At 38.5% G+C, this 20,976-nt stretch overlaps 1 protein-coding gene across 3 annotated transcripts in view; it reads right to left on the minus strand.

The window, feature by feature from the left end:
• BABAM2 (BRISC and BRCA1 A complex member 2) overlaps positions 1-20,976 on the minus strand; it is a 374,448-nt gene that overhangs the window by 251,217 nt on the left and 102,255 nt on the right. For all 3 annotated transcript variants that reach the window (XR_002125902.1, XR_002125953.1, XM_019658721.1), the window contains exon 5: positions 6,188-6,382. Coding sequence is in view for 1 of the 3 variants with exons in the window: in XM_019658721.1 (XP_019514266.1) it covers positions 6,188-6,382 (195 nt within the window). In the remaining 2 variants the exon portion in view is untranslated. The remainder of the gene's footprint in view (positions 1-6,187; positions 6,383-20,976) is intronic.

Genomic DNA, 20,976 nt, shown 5'->3' on the forward strand with positions numbered 1-20,976 from the left:
GTAAAACAGTATATAATATATGTTACCATTTGCATAAAAAGGGAGGAAAAATAAATGTATTTGTATTTGCTTGTATGTACATAAAGAATCTCTGAAAGGCTACCCTACAAAACAGCTAGACAGGTGCTTACATGGGGTATGAGAAGGAAAGAAGGCGGTATGATTTGGGTGGACACATGACAATGATGGGAGGGTGACTTTTCACTATATAGCTTTCAATAGATTTTGATTTTTGAATAATATGTACTCAAAATTTTTTTAAAGGGACTTGAAATTTTAAATTAAAAGTGTGTATAATGAGATGCTCATAATTCACACATTCACTCATTCATGCATTCAACAAACATTTATTGAGCACCTACTGTGCCAAGCACCAGGCTAGGTAATAGCGATCTTAAGACCAACAAAATATAGTCTCTATCCTCATGGTGCTTAAAGTCTACTTTGACTAGACAAACTACTACAGTGTGATGATTTCACAGAAATATTTACAGGATGCTCTGGAAGTAGATGAGTTAGGACTCTTAGTTTCACGTAAAATACATAATTCCAATTCAAACTAACGAGCAAATAAAGGTAATTTATTAGTAGAATATGCGTTATCTCATGGAATCTAAGATTAAAAATGCAGCCTGGCCTTGGTTCGAATGACTCTAAAACCCTCACTATTTTCTCTTTTCTCTGCTCCTTCTGTGCTTCATCTTACTTTCTCTCTATTTAGTACTTTCTGATTCTTCTGAGTAGATAATATGAGGGGGGGGAAGCTCTCGTTTTCACATGGTACAGACCAGTTACTCATAACAAGACCAACTTCGCTCTCAGTACTAACTCCAAATTCCCAGGCAAGAATTCTGTTTGGCTTATGTGCCTCCTGATCTAATCAACACTATTTCTACAGTTATTTAGAGTAAAAAAAGTGTTACCATAAATTCATTGAAAAACCAGAAAACACTTCGGGACAGAGGGAGTAAGTTTTTGTACATTTCCCAAATGCCATAAAAATATCTGAGGGGTCTTCTTATAGAACATTTCAAATACTAGATTCATATTTTTCCTTTTACTACATGGAGAGAAGGCTTTAAAAACCCAAGTCAGCTGTTCTTTTTAAGATACTTGTAGGCTCCCTTCATGCTGACAAAAGTGTGCCTCGGTGATTGGGTCTTCTTCTGAATTCTCATACAGGCTGAATAAGCCATTTGAGACTTAATCTATCCAGCATTGCTATTTCGTTTTTTTAAAATATGTATTGAGTCTTCTCAACATGATTTTAACACCTTAAAGAGCAAAAGCCATGACGGATATACTGCTTTTTTGCTTTTTTTTTAATCCAAAACCTAGCATAGTATACTTTCCATAAATGTTCATAAGTCCTACACTGGTTTATCCCTATTAAATTGCATCTTATGGGATTGATGCAGCATTCTAGTACATAAAAATAATTTAAAATATTGATTCTGTAGCCTTTCATCTTTTCAAGCTCTGTGTTATGAGAAAAAAAGGAAAAGCATGTCTTTCAATACCCTAATAAAACAATGGACATAAGAGGACCAAAGGAAAAGCCCTGTGACATTCCACAAGACACCTGATGCCTGACAAGTTATATCCAATTTTACGTGTAGCTCTACCATATATTCAAACAACTAAGAACGGAGCATACAGTCAGCAGAATACTGGGGAAGAATAACCGAATGATTTATTGAAAATGAAATAATCCAATTCAATAATATTCACCTTCCTTAAAAGGGTGAAAGAAGTTGGCCATGACTGTTTCTTGATTACCCAACTAACTATTGCATTCTTATTAAACGTGTGCAAATCATCCACTTAAAGACCTGAGTGTCATTTCTTTTTAAAATCTCCGGAATGTTTTTCTTTTCTACAGCCTTCAGGGATCTTTTGCTTCTCCATAATTCCTCAAAGATAATACCTCTGAGAACACATCTGCCAGTTTTTTCCGCATCTTGAAAGTCTCCCCTAGACCTCCAGAAGGGATGCAGCCTTGATTTTGGCCCAGGGAGACCCATTTTGGACCTCTGATCCCCAGAACTATAAGATAATAAATTTGTGTTGTTTAAAGCCACCAAGTTTGGAATAACAATACGAAATTAATACAGTCCCTGATGCAAAAAAATCATGGCTCAAAATCAAGCTCCTTTCTTTCTGCCAGGGTCCTGCGTTTATCCTCCAGTGTCTTGGTCTAGACTTGGTTTCCATTAGCAGGCTGTCCTTTAATCTATTCCTGAATCAGTATGCCAAGATTGAATGTGTTTCATCCCCCAAGGCTCACCTTTATCTCCTGTTTTCTGACCAGTAACTAACTCAGATGCTATATTTTCATTTCTACAGTCTCAGCTCCCACTCCCGATAGGCCTTCCCTAGGCCTGGTCTGCTGTAAACTTAACCTCTAATTGCCCACCTTGCCTTGTTATGAGATTATCGGTTTCCTTACTCCCCCTGAATCCATCACCATTGCCCTAATGCTTACAAATTACTCAATGGTAAATCAAAATAAACCGGGGTAATTATGGCAGTAGTAGGTTTTGTAAGTAAAGCATAAAGAATCAATAACATTGAATAGAAAGTTTTTAAAACGCTATAAATTCAAACTGTCTAGCTGCTTTAAATGAATTTAAAAACTTCTACACCCAGATGAACTACAACGCAAGTATTAGCTGAGCCAATGAACATAATTTCAGAAATTCTTCAATCAGAGAAGGTACCATAAAACTGGATATATTTAAATTCAGCCTTAATACTAAAAGAGCAAATGTGGGTGGGAAGGAAAATCCTAAAAATGAAAGACCAATTAGTTTGACAGTGATTCTCGTTTTTAAATGAGTCTATCAGCACTAAAGACAACATAGGTTCACCAACATGAAGTCATGCCAAGTTTACCTAACTTTTTGAGAGGACAGCTAAGTTGATTATTTAACAAGGGAAATGCTGGGCCAGAGGGCAAGCTAAGTCAACCACGTTCTCCTTACTGCCCATGTGAACAGATGAAACTTTCAAAATAATCAATAGTTTAAAACCTTAAACTCCTCCCTGTTGGTGAAAAATGTAAAATGGTGCAGCCACTATGGAAAACATTATGGAGGTTCCTCAAAAAATTAAAAATAGAATTAGCAATATGATCCAACAATTCCACTTTCGGGGATACGCTGAAAAGAATTCGAAGCAGGGTCTCGAGAGAAATTAGCACACCCATGTACAGCACAGCTTTATCCGTAACAGCCAAGAGATGGAAGCAACCCAAATACCCATCGACCGATGAAGGGCAAACAAAATGTGGTACATACACATATGGAATACTATGCAGCCTTAAAAAATGAAAGAAATCCTGTCATATGCAACAACATGGATGAACCTCAAAGACATTATGCTAAGCAAAATAAGCTTAATAAGCTTAGCCTAATATCACAACAAAAAGACAAATGTGTTGTGATTCCACTTAAATGAGGTTATCTAAAGGAGTCAAAATCATAGAAACAAAAAAAGGGTAGCTGCTAAGGGCTGGAGGGCAGGGGAATTAATGTTTAATGGATATAGAGGTTCAGTTTTGCAAAATGAAAAAGTTCTAAGATCTGTTGCACAACAATGTAAATATACCTAATACCACTAAACTATATACATAGAAACGGTTAAGATGGTAAATTTAATTTTATGGGTCTTTTATGACACTATAATTAAAAAAATAAATTTACCAAAAAAAAAAAAAAAAAAACAAAAACCCCACAACCTTGAACTGAATAAACAAGATAATTTGTAACAAGAATAAATTGTAGTCCTACTGATTCAAAGGCATTAATCATGTATAAGACCTTGGAAACTATGTCCTTTTAAGAAAAAGCTGAAAAATAAGAGGAGGAAGCATATTTAACCCAAGTAAAAGAAGATTAAGTAAAGCCTCAAAGAATTGACACAGAAAAAGGAACCTAAACTTACTCTGTGCTTAACTACACTAGAGAGTTTATTAATTCATTCATTCAACAAATGTTTATGGCATGTAGACAATGGGGCAGGCACTGTCCTAGGTATTTATTATGATCCATCAGTGAATCGAACAAAGATCCTGCCCTTCATGGAATTTTACTTTCCAGTGGGGAGAGGCGGATAAACAAAAAACATAATAAGGAAGTGTGGTAGGATGCTTCTAAGTGGCTCCCAATAATCCCTGGTATTCATACTCTTATGTAATTCCTCCTGAGTGTGTAGACTGGGCCTAAATAGAATATAGCAAAAATGATGAGATGTCACTTCTGAGATTAGTTTAGGAAAACTGTGACTTCTCTCTTGCTCACACACTCTTACTCTCTCTGGTGAAACCAGCTGCCATCTTCTGAGCTTCCCTATGGAAAGGCCCTTCGAAGAGGCAAGGAACTGAGGGCAGCCTCCAGCCCACAGCCAGCACCGAACTGAGACCCTCAGCCCAACACCCCACAAGGCAATGAAAGGTACCAACAACCACATGAAATGCATGAGCTTAGAACGGATCCATCTCCAGTGGAGCCCTGAGAACACTGCAGCCCTGACTAGTACCTTGAGTGCAGGCTCTGACAGACCCTGAAGCAAAGGGGCTACACAGATTCCTGACAAACAAAAATCTGACAGTAAATGTTTGAGGCCACTAAATTCTGGAATAATTATTTTATATGCAGCAACATATAACTAATACAATGTGTTAATTACATGGTATGTTAAAAAGAGATGCAAAAAATGTAGAGCTGGGCAAAGGTGGGGGTGTGCGACTTACGGTTTTAAAAAGGGGTGTTACAAAGACTTGCACGTGAATGTTTATAGCAGCATTATTCGTAACAGGGAAAAACTGGAAACCCAAATGTCTGTCAATTGGTGAAGGCATAAAGAAGATGTAGTATATATATATTTATATATATCCAATGGAATATTATTCAGCTACAAAATGAAATGGAGCACTGTACAAACAACATAAAATTTTTTCTCTAGGATTCCAACAACAACAAAAAGAAATGAAATACTAATACATGCTATGGCATAGATGAACCTCAAATATACTATGCTCAGTGAAAGAAGTTAGTCACAAAAAGACTACATATTATATGATTCCATTATATGAAATGTTCTGAAAAGAAAATCTACACAGTAGAAAGTAGTGAGTGGTTGCCTGGGGCTGGGGTGGGAATAGGATTAACTGTAAAAGGCATGAGGAATCTTCTAGGGGTGATGAAATCATTCTAAAGCTGGACTGTGGTGGTGGTTGCTCAGCAAGTGTATTAAAAACATTGCATTGTACACTTAAAACAGGTGAATTTATGGTATGTAAATTACACCTCAAAAACGTTGTTAAAAAAAATTCAGGGTGTTGACACAGGCATCGCTGAGCATACGAGATATGAGTAAAAACTTTAAGGGGGAAGGGTACTGAGCATGTGACTACTGAGGGAAATATGCCAGACAACAACAAAGCCTATATACAAAGAACCTGCGGCAGGAGCATACCTGGTGTGTCTGCAGCCCAGCAAAGGTGCGAGTGTGACTGGAGCTGGCGTTTTTAGACAGGAAGGTAGGAGATGAAGTGAGAGAAGTCATGATGGATGGAGGATGGTGCTGAAATCACACAGAGCATGTGATGCCAATGGAAGGACTTTGGCTTTTCCCATGAGAGGAAAAGAGAGGTGTGTATGAGCGTTCTGGGCCTAGGAGTCACGTGATCTGACTCGCATTTTAAAAGGATCATACAATGCAAAGAAACTGTGAAAAGAAAGTATAGAAGGTTCCATATAAGCTAGCTACCTCCAGAGTGACCTCTCTTAGCTGACTGGGAGACTGAAGAAGTTCTACAATGAAAAGAAAGGGAAACTTGTCAGTGTCTCAAAACGTAGCCTCTGAGCCACCTGCATCAGGACCAAGAAGGGGGCTTGTTATAGGTGCAGGTGCTCAGGCTCTGCCCTGACTTCCGAATATCTGGGGCTGGGATGTGAGACTCCGAGTGTCACGAACTTCCCAGGAGACACCTTTGAGCAACACGATGAACCAGGTAAACATTAGGGCCCCTTCAAACTCTCACTTATGAGAAAGTATATAGGCAACCTGAACCATGTTTATCTATGGAAATGGCTAACGTTTATCATAAATGGACATCTGAACTGATCATTTTATTTTTTACAAATAAAGTGACTTTTCTTCCCCCATTCTCAAAAAGCCTTACCCAGTTGTTTTTTTTCCCAGCATAAATTTCCATGTTCTCTCCATATTGTGGCTCTTCCAGTAATGTCTGGTATTCAAACATGAGACGGGAGCTCTCACGGAGACGGCTGCATTGAAACTGGTGATACTGTTGGACCAGTTCCTTCACCACAAGTAAGAGGCATTCAGGATTCGAAGGATTCCAGGAGGCAAGGTTCTGTAGACGCCACAAACAAAAGGCCAGTTAAAAACGAATTTTCATCCAAACCCAGCATCACATTACCAAATCAACATAGGGGAAAAGAGAGATGAAAATCTAAGAGGGACAGACTATTCTTAATTAGTGATAAACTCAGCACTGCAGTGAGAAGAGTCTTTGAGTTTGGTGATTTCTCCTTCCTTCTCAAAATCCTTGCAGAAAATCAAGAGAAATTCCGTCATGAGTAGGAAGAAACAGTGAAGTGTAAAGCGGGGTAGTAATAAAACAAGAAACCTAAATATCCTAGAAGACCATAATTTTAGCTCTGGAAGACTTCATTTGTTTCTGATTCTTTTATAATTTTAAGTTTTTTCCATCAGCACCTAAATTCAGCATTATATGCTAATTTCATCCACTCAGATCCACAGACCATCTGCATCTGTAACGCAAGATATGAATAAGTGCTCTGTAAACACTACAGCCCCACAGAAATATACGCACAATGGTGATGGTTCAGCCTGAAAAAGATAGGAATGGAGTAAGGAGGAGGGAAAATACAATTAGGAGACGCAAGGTTCAGAAAAAAAGAGGAAGACAATGGCTGTGAAAGCTTATGACCAGGAAAGCCGGGGATGAGGGAAGATGTGATGAGTATAAAGTATTGTTAAGCTCACATTCATTCATTCATTCATTCACTCATTCAACAAATATGCATATTTACCAAGTACCTATTGTGTAGGAACCACTCATCTTAACAGTGCTGAGAACAAGCCAAGCCCTTGCTCTCAAGGAGCTCACATTTTAGTGGACCAAAATAAACAATAAACGAAGAATTGAATATATCAGATGGTGATAAACACTACTCAGAAAAATAGAGCATGCATCCCAGGAGCCATGGAAGGAAGTGCTCCAAGGAGAAAGACGTGGCCAGTGCGTGTCAGATGGTGTTTGGTAAGTAAGACAAAGTCTGAGAATTGACCACTGGGTCTAGTGACATGTAGGCCCATCATGACCTCAACAAGTGTTATTTTGGTGAAGTAAAAACTTGACAGTTGAGTGTCTAAGCGAGAATGGGTAGAAAGAAATAGCAGACAGCTATACAGACGATTCCATATGGCAACTAGAGGGGAATGTTGGGTCAAGGGAAAGTTTTGCTCGAATATTTGTAGCCTAATGCAATGTCAGTGATAATGAGGTGGGGGCAGAATACCAGGAGAGAAGCGAATGAACAGGTAGCTAGAAATGGGCTCTCATAGAGGGCTAGCCTTCGAAACGAGCAGAGAGAGTCCATGCAGAGGAAAAGGAGGAGAACCAACTAAATGAGTGGGAGTGCAGGCAGGTGGTTCCACATGGTGACCGAGCATGTGGCAGCTCTCTCCTGAGAGCTTATCTTTTCTCCTTGAAATAGGAAGGAAGGTCATCAGCTGAGAGTGAGGAAGGAGGGGTGGGTATTGGAAGTTTGAGAAGTGTGAAATAGTCACTTAGAATAAATGGACTGAGGAAAGGAAGGAGCACTGGAAGCTCCACAGAGGTTAGAGGTATGGTTTTTGAGAGAGACCAATGAGCATCAATTGCACTGCCTGGCTGCAATGTGGAGTGGGAGGAATTTGGATTTAGCAAAGGTTGGGATTTTGCCAGACAAGCACGATAGATAGAAAGAGGAGCGAGAGATCTTAGAGGGTTTGCAAAACAATGAGTGTCAATTAACAGACTACACAGTTTAAGCCAGAAAAAAGCCAGGTAAGTGCATAAGGGAAGTGAGAATTAGTTGAAAGGTGGTAGGACCAATGGTCCTGTGAGCTGGCAGAATTGTTGGAGTTGAGATATAAAAAGAACCACAGGAGGTGTGGTCACAGAATGGGATGATGGAAGTGATCTGTAAATGGTATTGACAGAGTCTGGCTAAGAGTGTGCCTGGCTGAGGTAGAGTGGGGGATGAGATCACTGAAGGAAAGGAAGTTAGGGACTGAGGCCAGGGTGCTGGAAGGATCATTTATACGAATATTAAATTGCCTGGAATCATGACGAGAGCAATAATGCAGAGAGTCACGAAGAGTCATGTGTTAAAATCTTCAATGAAGGTCTATAGGTAATAACAAGGATGGAGTGGTGTGTCCCATAGTCTGATGGCTTGAGTTCCAAAGCTGAGGATGGGGGTTAGGATAAAGGGAATGATAATTTCCTTGGTAGCAGGATAGAAGATCAAGGAGAACACCTACCACACCTTCATACAGTATGATATTTTACACAAGAGGAAACTGAGGCAAAAAGCAGTTCAATATCTTGTCCAAAGTCACAGAGCTATTAAACAATAAAGCTGTGTTTCTGACAAGCAATTTGGCTCCAAGTTCCTCTTTAAACACTATACCACAGGTTCTTACACATTTTGGTCTCAGGAACCTTTTACTCTCTTAAAAAGTGTTCAGGACCCCAAAGAGTTTCTGTATATATAAATTATATGGATTACATGTACTATATTAAAAACAAAGTCTGAGAAATTTAAAAATATTTATTAATTCATTTTAAAATAACAAACCTACTATGTTAATATGAAAACTTTTTAATGAAATAACTATTTTTTTCTGAAAAAATACAGGGAGAAGCATGGCCTTGTTTTACATTCTTGCAATTCTCTCCAATGTCTGGTTTTTAAAAAGAGCTAGATTCTCCTATCTGTTTGTACATTACATGTTACAATATGTTGTTTTGGCTGAAGTATATGAAGAAAATCCAGCCTTGCCCAAATACATACTTTGAAAAGAGAGGAGTGTTTTAATAGCCTTTTCCAATAATTCTGGATATTCTTCTTTGATACTACACCAAAACTTAACAAGTGGTAGCTTCTTAGAGGTTAGCTGCAATATAGAATCTGAAACCATATAATAAGTATTTCATATTCTTACATTCAACTCCCCTTGTCTATCCTGCATTTTAAATGATCTTTTACTCATGTATGATTTTGTACCATCATGCACTGGTCATTTAGAAAATACTGATTCACTGAGTTATGCAGATCTTCCAAATGTTGACATGTTTCATTTATACAGTATCAAAAAATATCACATTCATTAGTATCATGATCAATCTCATCAAAAAAGTCTTCTCTCAAAGAAAGCAAATAAAAAGTTAAAGAAATGCATCCTTTAAAGGGATAGTAATTACTTTGCTGTACTGTGTGGGTTTAAAGGGACCAAATGACAATAGGGAATTCATTAAATGTTATTTATAGGAAAGACAGGTCTTAACAGATGATGAACAGAGGAAAAAGTAGAAGCTTCAGTATCATATAGTAACCAAAAGAGGCCACTTGCTATGAAGTGATTTGATGAGAAGAATACACAGTCCTGTCCTCCCTGGCAAACCTTTTGACCTCAAGTGCCTGAAAATTCCTTTTGAGCAACTCAAGACCACTTCAAAGTATCAATAGAATAACAACAACAACATAATATAGAACTTGAAATGATCATTATGTAGCTTGCTATGTATTTCCTTCAGAGATCAATCAAACATTAATAGGAAAAATACACAATATTCCATTTGTTGGTCAAGTACTCCTGTTCTAGTACAAAAATAAAAGGCTTTAGTTGCTTCATTAAAAAAAAAGTTTTTAATTCTATCATTTCTTTGAGTTGTTTGCAAGTTACAAGCCTGTATCTACACACACACACACACACACACACACACACACACACACACACACACACACGCAAATTATGGAAGCATAGAAGCTGGCAAATCTCTCTTACCAATCTGAATTAATTTCAATTGATTCAATTTAATTGTTAAATGCATAGTAAAGACAAGCCAACCAGTCCCTCTCCATTAAAATACAATCTCCCAATACATGGAAATACATTTGACCTCTTTGGTCATTAAATGCACACTTCCCCGGGAAATGACTTAGCTGAAAAACATCCCCATCAAGGGAGGTACAGATATTCTCAGTAAGATAAAAATTCCTCTACTATTGCTACATGACCACTTTTACTTATTAGGTAATTTGTGGTTTGAACCACTTTGCCTAGAAGGGGAGAACACAGAAGAGACACAAGATTCTGGTCACTTCCTAAGACTAGTACATATTTTAAAAACAGGTCAAACAATGCAGGACTTTGGAGCTTTCCCCTTTTTTAGGTAGGAGAAAGAGGGAAATGCCCAAAGCTTCTTCAGGAAAAGGGGGCAGGGGCATAAATTAACAGGCCTCTTTATGGAAAAGACAATAATACGTATTTCTCTTTTCACAAAGCTCTTACTGAGCTTAAGAAATAAAAGAAGAAATCTGAAACAAAGATGGCTATGAAGAATAGGCATCGACACATATCAACAAAGAAAAGAGGGTTCAAAAATGAGTAATGAAAAATGCATTCAGAAAAAGTGATAAAACAAAAGAAAATGGACAAAAGCAAAAGAATTAACTACCATTACGAAACCTTATTCATTCTCACTAAACACCTACGAAGCAGGTCAGTGAAGGTATTATGCCAGTTCTTTTGAAAGACTGGTTAACTAGAACAGTTGACTCAAGTGCAGAAAACAACTGACAGTGTAAAATGTAAATCTGCCAATCCTCCCCTCATTCAGTTCAATAAAATGTCATTTTCTAACTGAAGAATTGGCACCTGCCTCTTTGCAGTCACGACCTATCGCACATCTAGTGATAATTGCAGATTTCCCATTTTGGCTCCCCTGTCTAGGCTGCCCCTGACTTTAGGGATTTTCCTGCTTATGTGGCCCTCAACCTTCCCACATTTTTTCTTGCATAAATACAAATCAGTGGCCCCACAAACTTGAAAAAGCCCAACCAATCCTCAGCTCCTTATCTTAGCTTCCTTAGGTCAGAAACATAGCAAGGGATATTTTCAGATGCCTAGTTACCTCCAATTCACATTTCACTTATTCAAAACATGGCTTCTCAGCCATGCTGAAGCAAATTCATGCACAAGGACACCAATAAATTAAAGAAGTTGGGAAACATGTACTATATCTTTGGGGAGATGAAAAGGAAAATAAGCAACTTAGCAAATAAGCCAAGGGACTATCACTGCCTAATAATGGAAGGGGGGAATCTTCAAAGGAAAAAAAAGTTTCTTGTAAAAAACTAAAGGTTATAATAAAAGTTTCAATTAATAAATGGATAAAGTACAGGAAATAATTAGAAATATTACTAAAAATTGTCTGAAACCTCTTACTACAAAATTGTGTACAACTGTCTAGCATTGTGCAAGACACTATACTGTATTGTACATTTGAAAGTTGCTAAGAGAGTAGATCTTAAAAGTTCTCATCACAAGAAAAAGAAAATTTATAAATATGGGTGGTGATGGAGGTTAACTAAACTTATTGTAGCAATCATTTCATAAGTACACATATCAAATAAAAATGTTGTACACCCAAAACTAATACAATGTCATATATAAATTATATCTCAACAGAAATTTTTAAAGCAATATACAAAATATATGTAATCTTAATAAAGAAATGCAATTTTTCTGGTTTATTCTTTCCCAAAGGCTAATGTTTCTTTGCAAAAGTAATAATGCATATGGTAAAAGAAATATTTTCCAACAGCATCAAAAAGTATAAAGAACAAAACTAAGTCTCCCTCTAAACCTACACTATCAGATTTCCCCGCTCCCCAAAAAGATATTTCATAGGTGGTTCAGGTCTTGGTTTGAACTCATTAGCCTGACTTTTACTCCACGATAGGGCCTCCTTGGCCCCACAAATTGTTTCTTGCTTTCATGAGACTCACTGATTTGGCCTGCCCCTCACTCAGCATTCCCCACCAGAGAAGAAAACTGGACAATAATGATGAGAAATCAAGTTTATATCTTAAATGAGCCAAGTTCTTTATTTAAGCAATAGCTAATGCTGGTGAGGATGCAGTTTAATGAACACTTTTACCCATAAGAGTGCAAATTGCTATAAGCAGTTTTTTATTTTTTTCAAGAATCTCAAAAATGTTCATTCTCAATACCCCTAAAAATCCTGTTTCTGAAAATCTACCTAAGAAAACAACAAAAATAAGGGAAGGGGGGAAGCTCTTAGACAAAAAATATACATAGAGTCATTTCTATCATGAAACTGCAAATAACCTAAACATCTGATAAGAAATAGTTGAAAAGCTGTTACAGTTATTCAAGGGAATAACATGCATCCAATGTGTTTACAAATACTGTGTAATGGCATAAAAATACTTTTGTTAAACTATTAAATGAGGACAGGTATAAAACTATATATACAGCATAATGATCATAACTTTGATTATCCCCGACCCTCCCGAACCTCCACGGCAAAATCCATCTATGCACAGAAAAACTACTACAAGAAATATTAACAACTGATGTCTATAGTTGGGGGATACTTAGAAGAGAGTTTTCCCCCTTCTTCCTCATTTTCTATATTTTCCAAATTTCTGAGTATATGTTTAGACTTATGCATGTATATATGTATATGTGCACATACATAACACATGCACATACTTTCATAATGGAAAACATACATTTAAAAATTAGAAAAGCATACTTCAAATATTTTATTTCAAACTGTTTTTCAATCTCAAAGTTTAACAAATTTCACTTGCCATTTACATATTTTATGAAGTCACCCTTCAATTGCGTCTTCTGATCAACAAAAAGTCAATTCCATAGCCTTCTGGAGAACAAATCTTGCATCACTTGACCCTAAATAAATATGCTTCAAGTAACCTTGAACTTACTGTTGCTTAAATTCCAAGCCTCACAGAACATTTCCAGAAAACTAACGCAATATGCTGTCATGTAATGGTCACAGTTATAGGAATTTATTATGCTTTTCTCAACCAAAACTCTTTTGTGTTACATTCCTCTGACTGGGAGTCTTAGGAAATAACCAATGACGTTTTACATTTCTAACAGAACTGTAACTGCACAGCATGATTTTTTAAAATGTCACTTCATCTGGAGAATACAAAAGATAACAAAAATAAATTTGCCATTTGACCTATTTGTAAGAAGCCCAAGTGTTAACAGGAATGAATGTCTATACTCTCCAGCAGGACAGAGTTGTATAACTCCTCTAATATATCCTCTAAAATAATTTAAATGAAATTATCTTAAACATTTTTTATACATCCTTAAAATATAGCAATTTCTTAAGATAGAGTTAACATAGCATAACATGAATTTGGGGGTGGGTGAGAGGGAGGTTGGGTTAGGAGAAACTGACTTTGGGGCCACACAGAGCAAGTCTACTCCACTTCCAACTAACTGCTCATCATATATTTACAGCCATGTGGCTAGCAAAAAAGACAGCACAGCACTCTAATCTTATCCCTTAAATAGTTAACTTGCAGTTAATGTTTTGGGATTTTATTTTTGAGAAGATTCAACATTAAGAACAAAATGGGATACATGGAAGAAGAGAACATCATCGCTGGATTCTGCTCCATTACAATTTGTAGGGCACTCACAGAAATAAACTTTGGGAAGACAAAAAATTAAATAGGGTCATTCTGTAACTCTCAGTGGCTTTATTTTCAAATATTCTAACAATTCTCTTCATCCTTATAAGCAGAGCCTCTGAGATTTGAGATTGTTGCCAGGATGTTTGATGCTATTGTTCATTACAGTCTCTGACAATTCAGCGGATTCTGGAAAGCATGGAAGCTAAAGCAAAGATGCACATCTCTACAGCCCAATGAATAGCTAAGGAGACAACCAACACCAGGCCATTTCTGGGGTCAATATGAGCTAGTAAAGGTATTCCTATAAGTGCAGTTAAGTCCTCACACCTACTTAGGAACTGTGTCTGACAAGAAAATTGAATGCACTCTGATGAAATGTGGTGATTTTGTGGCCTGTGTTCCGTGGCTACTGCTGGAGCCAGGAGTAATACAAGTAGAAAGCACTCCAGACCTCATAAACCCTAATTTAACTGCAACACCTCTGCCATTCTGTTTTTCTTTTGGTTTGGTTTGGTTTAGTTTTCATTTTGATTTTGCTGAAGTTTTACCTAAGATGCCATTTGAAAAAAAAATTTTTGTTTTTTTTGGAAAAATGGATCTTGTCTAATAGTGACTATACTTCAGTGAAATCTTATGTTCCTTCTGCTCTTCCTATTGTGACCATCTTCACCTTGATGGTCACAAAGCCCCCCTAAGAGAAATCCAGAATCATAAATGGCTTGGAGGACCTTCAAGAAGATGCGAAATATCCTCTAGTTTTTAAGATTTTAGCCCCAGGACACCAATTAGACTACAAATACACAGCTTGTGCTTTTTAAGGGGATTTGTCCCCTTAAATCATACATATCTTGTCCATAAACAAAGCGGAATTGGCATCTCCTCAAAAACATCTCGTCTGTTTGGGGCCAGCCTTGGAAGCTTTGGCTGTGGTTCTGCCCCAGCTTTCTCTAGCGCTCTCCAAGGTTCTGACCTGCCTCTCAACCAACAACCAACTTCCTTGGATTTTTTTTTTTTTTACCTTTTTGTGATCTAGGATCTTTCTAAAAGGGTTTTTTTATTGCCTTGAAGGATAAAATACAGCACTTCTCCCCTGGCTTATAATCAATAAAATCTTCTGGCTACTAATGGTAATGTGATCCTGATTCCGTATCAATACAGAACACGACCATTACATATCCTTGAGAAGGACAAAGATAATGTCCTGGGCAAAATACACAAATACCTTAGTAGCTACAAAATAACTTTCCCATATGATTTTGTGATAGAACTGACAGGCTCATAACAGAGAATAGGCAAGATAGGGAATCTTAAATCTGAACTTTCTGAAATACCATTCAGTGGGCAGCTTCACCCACACTTGCTAGGTATGCAAAACTTCCAATTAAAAGAGAAGTTGTGGAGACTCTTCAAATATCTACCAAGAGAAGACGACCTCCTGGTGCATCACAACAGAATTCCACTATCATCTCAATTTGGTGCTAGCGTGCCAGGATCACTGGAAGTGGTGTATTTTACTTATTTAGTGTCTTCTACAAGCAAGCATTCAATCTAGAATACATAAAAGTACCTCAAAATTATACCTTTGGCTTCATTTTAAAAATTATAACGTTGCTTCTTGCCCATCAGAAGTTGCTGTAAGATTACCTTTCAGTTGCTCTTAAAAGGTGCCATGTTGAACTGACCCTTCAAATAGGTCTTGAGGATTACACAGCACATGTCTCAATTCTGCTTCTTTCTTTGGAATTAGGGGCAAATAGATGGGAGAAAATAAGGGTGGGAGTGAGCAGAGGAAGGAAGGCATCTCAATCCATATCTCTTGGTTTAGCCTTCCTTGTTCATTAAGAGGAGGAAAGTACACTGCAGATACCTTTCGATCGTGGAAACCTCCTCACGTGGAACAAAACTGAGAAGGAAAGGGTACCTTCCACAGAACCTGTACTAGTCTTTCTTCTCTTAACATTTCTCCAAGTGTATCCATTTGGAGAATAGAAATGGTATCTTTCCACAACATGTATAAAAGAACTAAGACTGGGAACACTAAAATCACTGACTATAAGAATGAATATAGAAAAACCAGAGTAAGGGCCGGAAGAGTGGCTCAGTTGGTTAAGAGTTTGCTCAAGAGTGCGAGCTCTGAGCAACTAGTGGTTTGATTCCCGGCCCGAGCTGAGTTGCAGCTGAGCTGCCAACAGGTGGCAGGATGGCTCAGCTAAAAAAATAAATAAATAAAATGCGTACCATAAAAACCAGAGTAGATTTAGTTATTATTCAATAATATTATTCAACTCTTCGGAGAATGCTAGATTGAGTAGAACTAAATCCACTCTATTTCTTCTATACAGTGTTGTCACTACTTGTACAACCTTAAGGCGCTATCTTTTAAGTAAAAATCAAATCTATTTGCGGCTAAAATGCTCAAATCTTATACCTATTATTTCTCAGAAAAGAATAAGAATATTATTATTAAGTTCACTTTTGGATAAAATGCTAGTGTAGACTAATTTTTCATTAATAAATCCTATGCATTAAAAATCATTTTATGTATCAAACAGTGCTTTTTTAAAAACTGAAACTTAAATTCCTTTAAGCTGAGAACATAAGTTCATCAAAACCCCAAAAATTGTCCCCCCCAAAAAAATCCTTTTGTGGCCCCAGATTAGCTGTGGCTCCAAAATGACTGTCACTATTTACCTGAGTCACAACACTACTCAGACTCTGAGAATAAAAGGCAACATTGCAATGGCACAAAAGAAATTAGCAAATATGATTTCTAACTTAATTTAAATTGTTTTTCCTGGGGATGTATTTAAATTGTCCAGGTTGCTCGAATATCATCCAGGGATGTGATTTTGAAGGAGACAGCTTGTTACTGGTTTTCCTGGCTGTACTACAAGAAACAACAGTGTGAGCTTATTTTAAGTTAATGCGTGCTTCTGTGTTTCTTTACAAGAAATTAACTGCAATCATTTAGTTAAAGCAAACATTTTGTTCAGGTTTCACGTTTCATTAGAAAATGTCTTCAGAAGTCTTTTAAACTTAGAAGATTAAGAGTCCCAATTTCTACCCATAGATTTTAAGCTGGGAGCAAATTATTTAAATCATGATGAAAGGCAGTTCGAATTTAGTGATCGTTTGCAGGCACTGAGTGTTTTATAGACATCAGTGAGTCACAACATCATAAGAGTGCTATCCATTCTCCCATGTCAAGACAACTCTTTTCCTGCCTCAGTCAGGACCAGACCTCAGGGTAGATTCTCCATTTTATCTATGATCATCACAGAAAGACCCATAGGAATGGACAGTATGGAACAGACAGAGAACAAACAGCTTCAACCAAGTTGTTATTTTTAACTATGGACATTTTCATTAGAAAATGTCTTCAGAAATTGTGTTTTTTTTTAAGATTTTATTGGGGAATTGGGGAAGGAAACAGCATTGGGGAATCAGGGAAGGGGAACAGACAAGTTGCTGTCCTTTTGTTCTTCAGTCTATTTGTGGAGGACGTTGCTTCACTGGCCCATGTTGGTTTTGTGATCATTGCACTCTTCCCGGCTGAGGCAGTCGGTCGCTGACCATTGGACAGACGCTCACTGCGGCTCACGGCAGCCCCCTGCAGCCCCGCTGCAGCTGGCGACTCACGCAGCCCAGCTCCAGGTCGAGCTGTTGTTCACCATTCTTAGCTGTAGAGGGCGCAGCATCACTGACCCATGTGGGATCTGAACCAGCAGCCCTGCTGCTCAGAGCTGGCGTCCCAAGCCAACTCTTAACCAACGCGCCACTCAGCTGGCCCCAGAAGTCTTTTAAATTCAGAAGGCTAAGGATCCCAATTCTACCCATAGATTTTAAGCTGGGAGCAAATTATTTAAATCACTGGTTGCTGGCCCCTGCCCCAGATGATTTCCCTAGGCTAGACTTGGCCCCTGGGTTACAATGATTTATACTGTACAACTGCTTCTCCTCACCCTGGCTGAGCCCCCTGGACTGAATTCCAGACCTGCAGCATTTGCCAGACCTTCTTTGTAGTCAAAATTCCAGTCTTGGGCCTTCCTGGTCAGTGATCTTAAAGCCACTAGTGTCCTAGTAACATGATATGTGTGTAAAAGACTAGGGGAAACACCAACTGAAAAGGAGGCTACCCCAAGCTCTTCATTTATACTATAATAGCCACACCACATGCAGCTATAAGAGCAAGAAAGAAAACGCAATGCCAAGTAGACCACCCACTAAAGGAAAGGATATTCACAAAATACAATACACGGGGTAGTAAGAGCTTTCAGTGTCCTGATCCTTCTCCCTAAAACCTCTACCTCCCAGCCCCAGGTCCATATAATGTCCTTGCCCTAAACCCATATTGAGCAGCCATCTGTTGTTTGATATCCACTTCCCTCCTTCTGGTAACACAAACCCAAAACTCCTCTGGAAAACCACCCCTCCCCATTCTTAGGCACAGGTTCTGAATCAGAACCTCCAGTTCAAGCTCCTTAGGTCCTGGTTTTCTAACCCCATCAATATTTCCCATGCACCAAGCACCAATGACTGATTCAGCTGCGGGCACATGCCAAATCAAACCAATAAGATAAAGAAGACATCACTGGGACTCATGAGAAATGAAAGTGTTCTTTCTTCCCAAGGTAAGAGAATATAAAGGCTGAACTGGAGTAACAATCTGTATTCACAGGGAAGGGATGTGAGCTGCTGGGTGGATATGGAGATGAAGAAGAAAGTCAACACAGTGGAAGGCAGAGCAGTGAATAAAAGGAACAGAAATAAACTGGGTCCTTAAAAGACATTATTTCAGCCACTGGATCAAGCCTTATCTGAAGCCCTTTTAAGTTCTGTGAGGCAATGGATTCCCTTGATTGTTTAAATCAGTTTGAATCAGGTTTTCTGTGGAAGAGGAGGAGGGGGAGGAAGAAGAGGAGGGGGAGGAGGAAGAGGAGGGGGAGGAGGAAGAGGAGGAGATGAGATTCGGAGGAGGAGGAAGTGATAAGAGTGCTGATGCACCATAACACTGTGTCACAATTCTACCTCCTCTAAAAGAAAGAATAGAGGGAGAGGTCCATGAACAGGTCATATAACGATTCCAGGGCCCGTTAATCCAAAGTATAGACTCCATTGGGGCACTGATGTTTTCTGCCAGAGAAAAAAATTAAGGAGCTTCTTACATTATCTGCAGGAAAATCTACATAGAGGATTAATCTAGTCCTACTAGCCCAACAATGATTACAATAATTTCTCTTAAGGAAAAAATAGGAAGGAAAGAAGGAAGGGAGGGAGGGAGGGAGGGAGGGAGGGAGGGAAGGCAGGCCATACCCTTGTATATTAAAACTCATTCAACAAACTTAAGTTAAAATGGATCTAAAATAGGTATCTTAGATGTTCCCCATCCCAAAGTTTTTTAAACACCAGTAAGGTATTTGATTCAGTGGGTAATAAAGTGAGGCTTCTGAAAAAGACAACAGTCCTTTTGAAGAATGTCAAGGAGAAAAGTGAAGCACCGTTCCAGACCAGAAAAAGATACTTTGATTACTGACATGTGTCCTGGAGCTACAATCTATGCAGCAGCCCAGCCTTCACTAGCGCTGAGCTTAGAAAGGAGGTCTTCACTGGCTTCATGGTCCTGTAAACAGGAGATATTTTTACCTTTCCTCCCTCCACCTGACTGAAACAAAAGCAGTCATACGAACTGTACTGTGCTGTCTTATGAATGCTGGCTCCATGCCAAACTTGAAATGAGTACTTTTGACTAGTAAACCCTTACATCTTTTGCACACATTCTCTCTCAGAGACTGAAAATTGAGCCCCCACAAAGCAGCCAGAGCCACTGCCTTCCAACCATTTGTCAACTTTAGCAATACATAGTGATTATTCAATTTCATCAATTTTCATTTCCTTCAACTCACCATCCCTCTCCAGCTCCCAAACCCATCCCTCACCAGTTCTTTCAAAACTGTGGGGCTCCTCACAGTTAACTAAAGAAAAGTAACTATTTCAAGTTCTACCATCCTTTTTTTTTTTTTCTTTTAGCTGAGCCATCCTGCTACCTGTTGGCAGCTCAGCTTGGGCCGGGCATTGAACTGCTATTGCTCAGAGCTCGCACTCTTGAGCGAGCTCTTAACCAACTGAGCCACTTGGCCGGCCCTCAAGTTCTACCATCCAAACAGCCTTCCCTGGGTCTCAAGGTAAATAATCATGATTCATGCCCCTCCAATGAAATGCCTCAAGAAACTTAACAAAGTCCTCGTATCCTGAGCTACCAATTTCTACTGCCTTCAACTCACTCTCATAAAACAGAATGGGTTCTATCAATAAGCACCACTTTTTTAAAAAATCCCTTAATAGAAGGCTGTCAATACACCATCTTCATTAACCAAGGAAGCCTGATATTGTCCAGCAAGTACATGAAAACTTTTCTGCCTACAGCTGTAGTTCCCATACTGGCTATCATCACCATAACTGAGAAAGCATCTTAAAAAGACAGATTCTCAGGTCCTAGCCCCTGAGGCACTGATTCAGTAGGCCTCTGTACCTACTCCTTGGCCTGGAGAAGCTGTTTTGTGATTTTTGGAGCCATTTTCAGGCATTCCAATAGCAAGGTGGAAACCCAGAAAATTTGATCATCTTCCTGATGAATTTTCTCATTAGGATCAAAGGCCCAAACAATGTCACATAAACTCATTAGGTTTTCACATAAGATCCAGTGTCTAAATGATGGCCAAAGGCTCCATCCACTAGAGCTTTCCATTAGAGTTGCCCCAAACATTTCCCTAGAAATAACAGAATGTGTCTTCAGACCTCTGGTCTACTTCTAACGATAACTGACACTTGGAATCCAGGGCTACCCATACCTCGCCCCCCACAAAAAAAATCTTCAGCGATGGATAGCCAGCATCATTCTTGCTAACTCCTATTTCTCCTACAGCAGTGGATTCTACTAAACTTGATCCCCTCATCTGCCTAGATCTATAATCTCTTCCAGGCTCCTCCTGGGATCCCATCATCCTTAATTTAATGTCACCTATGCCCCAGAAAACAAAGCACCAAACAGCTTACTAAATGGTGTGATCATTCTTAAATTGGATGTATTTGAGTTTAATTTTAAATCACCATTTTTTCCTCTCAAATGTTTTTGCGATGGTTCCATTAATATTAAGGAATTATGGAGGGG

The sequence above is a fragment of the Hipposideros armiger genome, unplaced genomic scaffold (genome assembly GCF_001890085.2).
Source record: "Hipposideros armiger isolate ML-2016 unplaced genomic scaffold, ASM189008v1 scaffold_0, whole genome shotgun sequence".
Taxonomy (NCBI): domain Eukaryota; kingdom Metazoa; phylum Chordata; class Mammalia; order Chiroptera; family Hipposideridae; genus Hipposideros; species Hipposideros armiger.